General features: G+C 46.7%; 1 protein-coding gene across 1 annotated transcript; it reads left to right on the forward strand.

Moving 5' to 3' along the window:
- Positions 1-1,757: 1,757 nt before the first annotated feature.
- Positions 1,758-4,188, forward strand: LOC124696108 (receptor-like cytosolic serine/threonine-protein kinase RBK2). The gene is made up of 6 exons (XM_047228884.1): positions 1,758-1,794; positions 1,879-2,729; positions 2,864-2,943; positions 3,450-3,585; positions 3,689-3,841; positions 4,015-4,188. Exons 1-6 carry the CDS (start codon positions 1,758-1,760, stop codon positions 4,186-4,188), a joined length of 1,431 nt encoding a protein of 476 aa, XP_047084840.1.
- The last annotated feature ends 1,812 nt before the right edge of the window (positions 4,189-6,000 follow it).

Genomic DNA, 6,000 nt, shown 5'->3' on the forward strand with positions numbered 1-6,000 from the left:
ATGTGATTGGCGGCGACGAAGCCACCAAATATACCAGCATCCCACAGCCACCAGTTCTTGGATTTTAAGCACATTATAGCCGGAGACAGCAACCTGAGGTGATTTAAGAATAAACTCTAGTGCATGTGATCCTGAACGCCCATCACTTGTTGCTCTATCTATAAAATCCGTGAGGTCAAGTCCTTCCCAAATCTGAGTAGCTCTCTGACATTTAAATAACATGTGCATGATATCCTCCGCTTTCAGGTTACAAATCGGACAGAGATCAGAGGTACCTTCTTTAGTCCTAATAACATGTGCAAACTCGGGGCAGCTAGTAAGTGTGGACAAATCAAGTATCTTCTTTAGTCCTAATACACATATTGATGATAGAGTTCAGATTTGCAATACCTTGAATATTAGTACTGAAGCTCTTTCTGATAAGTACTTAGGCCTTCCCGCCCTGGTTGGAATTGACAAAAGTGATTGCTTTATGCATTTAGTGGAAAGAATTATCCAACTTATCAAAGGGTGGAAGGTAAAACAACTTTCTATTGATGGAAAAGAGATCTTGATAAAAGCAGTTGCTCAATGTATATCAGTATATGCTATGTTGGTTTTCCTGATCCCAAATAATGTTTGTAAAAAGATAACGGATGTGATAGCTCAGTTTTGGTGGGGTGATGATGACCATGGTAAGAAGATGCATTGGTATTCTTGGTGGAAATTGTGTTTTCCTAAGAAGGAAGGGGGTATGGGATTTCGGGATCTACACTCTATTAATTTGGCTATGTTATCTAAGCAAGTTTGGAGGCTCATTGATGACCCAAACTCATTGTGTGCTCAGATTTTGCGTGCCACATACTACCCATAGGGGGATATTCTTAAGGCTGGCCCAAAAGCAGGCTCTTCTTTTACTTGGCAGAGCATTGTCGCAGGTATTCAGAATTTTAAAAGAGGTTGCATCTGGAGAGTGGGCAATGGTGACAAAGTTGATATTTGGCGGAATCCTTGGATACCCAGTAGTCCAAACCGCAAAATTATGTCCCCGAGGGGAGACTGTATTCTTCAGAAAGTCGATGAGTTGATTGATCCAGTATCTGGTACTTGGGATCAAGTCCTTCTTCAGGATAATTTTAGCCCTATTGATGTATCACGGATTTTACAAATCCCTCTGAATGTTGGAGCGTTTGAGGATTTTATTCCATGGCACGGTACTAAATCTGGGGTGTTCTCTGTTCGTTCTGCTTATCATGTTGAATGGAGACACCAATTTAATGGTGTTACATGTCGATCTCTTATTTCGGGTACCTCCCTCAATAATCTAACATGGAGAATTCTTTGAAAACTAGCGGTCCCTGCAAAGGTAAAAATTCACTCTTGAAGAATTATGCATGGAGTTATCCTAAAAGCTATCCTTTTCCGAAGACATATTGGTACCGACACGGGCAGGACTTATAAATAAGTACCGAAAAAGAACTTCATGTTTATTCTAAGCCAAACCTTTTCTTTTTCAGTGTTCGCGTGTGCCTCGGCCACGTTTAGAATTTGAAGAAGAGGCCCAGCGCAGACTTCGCGCCAAAACACCTCCGCAGGCTGCAGCTCCCTTGCTCTGCCCTCTCTCGCGCGAACCATTGAACACTCCAAAATAAGATCGCCATTTTTGCAAGAAAGCCCGAAAATTTGGAGCAAGAAAAAAAAAGAGAAAACAGAGCGGGGAATGACCACAGCTTGGCGATGGATTAGACAGAACGAGTAACAGAAAAGATCCAAGATCGATGGCAATGGAGCCGCGAAATGAATCTTCAGACAAATGTAGGAATGGGGTTCATTGATTTCCACTCTCCTTTTCTGTTCCTACACGCCATAGAATTGATCTCTCGATCGGTCGATCGACAGCAGCAGCGGTCGGCGCCATGTCAAATAAGAGCGGTGGCGGCAAGTTGTCACGGCGGAGCAGCGATGATCTGGTGTCCCCGAGAAGCGTCCTCGACAGATGCACGACGACGAGCGACAATAGCTGCACGGCGGGGACGTCGACGACGACGGGTGTTGTCGCGGAACCGTCCACGCCAGAGTCACCGCAAGGCGATGAGCCACCGAGCCAGTGGAAGGGAGCGATGGAGGCGTGGCGGGCAAGGACGAAGCGCCGCCTGGTCTCCGGCATGAGCTTCGGCATCCGCGGCGGCGGCAGCGGCAAGTGGCGGTGGCCGACGGCGGGACATGTGAACGTCGAGCAGCACGATCTGTGCACGCTGAGGCTGTCCTTCCGGACCTTCTCCCTCTCGGAGCTCAAGAAAGCCACCCGCAACTTCAGCAAGGAGAACGTGGTGGGCAGGGGCGGGCACGCCAAGGTGTACCGCGGCGTCCTCGCCGACGGGCAGCTCGTGGCCGTGAAGAAGCTACTGCCGGCGCCGGAGAAGAAGGACCGCGTGGAGAGCTTCCTGTCGGAGCTGGGTCACGCGGTGAACGTGCGCCACCCGAACGTTGCCAGGCTCGTCGGCGTGGGGCTGGAGGGCGGCGAGCACCTGGTGTTCCCGTTCTCCCGCCTGGGGTGCCTCTCGCGCAGGCTCCACCGGCACGGCGGCGCTGGCGAGGAGGAGGGGGCCATGCCGTGGGAGGCCAGGTACAGGGTGGCCCTGGGTGCGGCCTGCGGGCTGGAGTACCTCCACGAGCGGTGCGCCAGGAGGATCGTGCACCGGGATGTCAAACCCGACAACATCCTGCTCAAAGACGACTACGAGCCTCTGGTTAGTTAGCACCCGTCCTAGCTGAATTGGCTATCGGCTGTCTTGATCTGAGAAGGTGAAGCTTGCAAAATTTTGTGAGCTGCAATTACCCAACATATTTCTGTGTTTAATTTGGTTGTGATTCCATTCTTCAGATATGTGATTTTGGGCTTGCGAAGTGGCTGCCGGCGAAGATGACGCACTACCAAGTAACCACCTTCGAAGGAACATTTGGGTCGGTTGGTCAGTTCGTCTCTTTCTCACAAACACGTCATGTTTAATCTAATCATAGTCAGTTCATTTGCCTTTTGTGAGCTACGTTAATGTTATTACAATCAATATACTACCTCAGTCCCGGTTCATAGGGCTTGCGCGTATTTTTAGGTCGTAAATTTTATCAACATAATATAAAATATATATCATTAGAAAACTTAGATGTTCTACTTTCTAATGATATAATTTTTGTATTATTATGTTGACCGAATAGGCAACCTAGGGATACACGCAAGTCCTGTGAACTGGGACGGAGGGAGCAGTACTAGTTGCAATTAGTTATCATAGTAACATATTATATTACGGAACAGAGAAGGAAGTACTACCCGTAGTCTTATTTAATCGATGTGGGTCTACCCACGTGATATGCTAGCTTTGGCTCCCCTCCGCGTCGAATTAATCCCCGGAGGGAGTACCAAGTAAAACAGAATGAAGCCTATCGACTCATGACGGTGGAACAATGTACAGTTATGTGCCGCCCGAGTACACGACGGACGGCATCTTCAACGAGAAGACGGATGTGTATGCCTACGGTGTCGTGCTGCTTGAGCTCCTCACCGGCCGTCGCGCCATCGAGGGTAGAACCCTAAGCCTCGTCACTTGGGTTTGTCTTAGCTCTTCACCTACGTACCTAATTTCCTTAATGTTGGCACATGACCTTAGTTAGCTATTGTCTTGACTTTGAACTATTGATATATCTCCGACAGGTACGTCAATTCCTCGGCAACAAGGATGATTCTCTTAAGATGGTTGACCCTGCCTTGGGCGGTCGATATGATGTGGAGCAGCTCGGCCATGTTACCCATGCGGCTGAACTATGCATCCACAACTCCCCCACCCAGAGGCCCCAAATGAGCCAGGTACTCTTCTAACTACCATATGTATGCATACTCCTCGATCCCCTTGTCTAAATGTATCCACTTTCACATTTTACTTTATGTTTGGAGTAATAATATGAACTCTTAGTTGCATCTACAGATTTAATTTTAAAAGAATATTGTAAAGCCAAGTCTTCAAGTTTCCAACTATTCAGGTCGTAAGAATACTCCGAGGAGAGGAGGAGACACACCAAAGACTCGTGGTGCACCAGAAAGCCAGCAATAACCGATCCGCCAATCCCCATGAAATAGATGGTTATGATGTACCCACGCCAAGAAGGTATCAGGACGACCTGAGTCGCCACAAGGCTCTAGCCTTTGACTTCTAGGGACGCGGATATACTTAAACTCGTCTAGATTGTACATTAATTACTTATACATAAATATGAATTCTATGAGTCACGCGGTGTATACGTAGTCAGAATTACCAACATTACTACTGACACAAAGTCATGCGGCGCCATATCCTAGTTTCACCATGACGCGCCATCTCCACTCTCCCTCTCTCTCTCATACTACACACGCTCACACATGCATATGAGTGACAACATGCTATCACCGGGATTGAGTATTTCATTTTCACTGTCGGCTACATTGCGATGAGATTTTTCAATAAGATCTTATGTTGATATATTTGGATGATAATTGCCAATTATAGTCACTTGCTACCTGGTTATTTAGATGTTACAACCAATTGGTTGCAGACTATAGTAACATGGTTACTAGGTGTCTAGGTTACTGGTCGAGTGTCACACTCAACCAATATAAGACATACGCGATAACTCACCTATGCTAGATGTCAAAAAAAAAAACACTGGAATACCTGTTGTTAGATGTCATACCTGTTGTTAACACTGGAATACTCACTTCCTTCTCCATAACATTGTGATGCCTAAAAACACATAAATCGGTACTGGATAATCGTACATTATCATGGTTGTTGTAATTGTTTGTTGCTAACATGTCATCCAATCTCAGGACTTTATACGTACTGGGTTTTACATGATCAATGGCAAAACAATTAAGAGACCAACAAGCTTAGAAAGTTATAGAAAATCAGTCCCTATGCTAGTTGGATTAAAGTCAACGGTGACCAATAAATATGTGAAACGTGGTGATCAAGATTGGACTTAGTACTCCATCTGTTCCAAATTATGTGGCTCAACTTTGTTTAAATACACATATATTTACCCATATAAACACGTTGCTTGGGATGGGATCATGAAAACTCGTGTTGCCCATAAGACACAAGGATGCAAGGATGATCGACCTCTGTCCTCTCCTATTAAGACACAATCTGTGCTGCCTCTTCCATGCATGCCGCACGCCATGAATGCGTCGCTCTGGCTCTGGTGCCGTTTGGTTCGTCGCCCTGCCCTGATCACGGAGCTCCTACGTACGTTCAGGCCTGACTGCTACAGCTCCATTCAATGGCGTCGTTCAGAGGATCAGGGAGGGGCATGCATTGCAGTTTCAGTACAAACCACGCCTGACTCGCCACGAAACCTGGGCTCCTCAGGGTTCATGTTCGCTCGATCTTCAATTAACTCCCACACCTACAAACCAGAGGAGAAGGAGCTCAGAGGCCGTTTCGGCACGGACCAGACCTGGCCGGCCAAGAAACACAGAGTCGCAAACCGAGCTGCCTAGGTGAAAACAAGCAATGTTTCGTATCATCAGCACGTACTCCTACATGGGATAGGAACAGTGGCGGCTACGTATCGCATGTCCTCCGGGAGCTATTCCGCCATTAAGATGATGTCCCTTTTGTAACCAACCTCGAGGACAAGTATTTACGCGCGTGTGCTCCCCGGCTGCATCGCCAAACACCGCAAAAAGTACACAACCTGCAGAAGTGCAGAGATCGATCGAGGGTTATACGAAATATCGATTGGTTTCGCTCACGGTACTGTTACAGTTACGGTTTATATCTATCAATAAGGTGTAGTGTATCTAGCGATATGGGAGAGGTTATGCATGTGAAAATAGCGAAATCCCATTTTCAAGTACTGTAGTAAATATGCAGTTTGGGTATGCAGTGCCCGCACATTGTACTCACATTTGTGTTCTACTTCTCTGCATTGGATTCCTGGCTCGTTGGATGTCTTTCGTGTTTGGATTAACAATAGTGCCGCCATAAG

Source organism: Lolium rigidum, chromosome 3 (assembly GCF_022539505.1).
Source record: "Lolium rigidum isolate FL_2022 chromosome 3, APGP_CSIRO_Lrig_0.1, whole genome shotgun sequence".
NCBI classification, from domain to species: Eukaryota; Viridiplantae; Streptophyta; class Magnoliopsida; order Poales; family Poaceae; genus Lolium; species Lolium rigidum.

Bases quoted from the DNA above. Each gene is read 5' to 3' on its own strand.
- LOC124696108 (XM_047228884.1), top strand. From the start codon at position 1,758: ATGGCAATGGAGCCGCGAAATGAATCTTCAGACAAAT. The intron at 2,944-3,449 runs GTCGGTTGGTCA...AACAATGTACAG, and splicing joins ACCTTCGAAGGAACATTTGG to TTATGTGCCGCCCGAGTACA. The intron at 3,586-3,688 runs GTTTGTCTTAGC...TATCTCCGACAG, and splicing joins CCCTAAGCCTCGTCACTTGG to GTACGTCAATTCCTCGGCAA.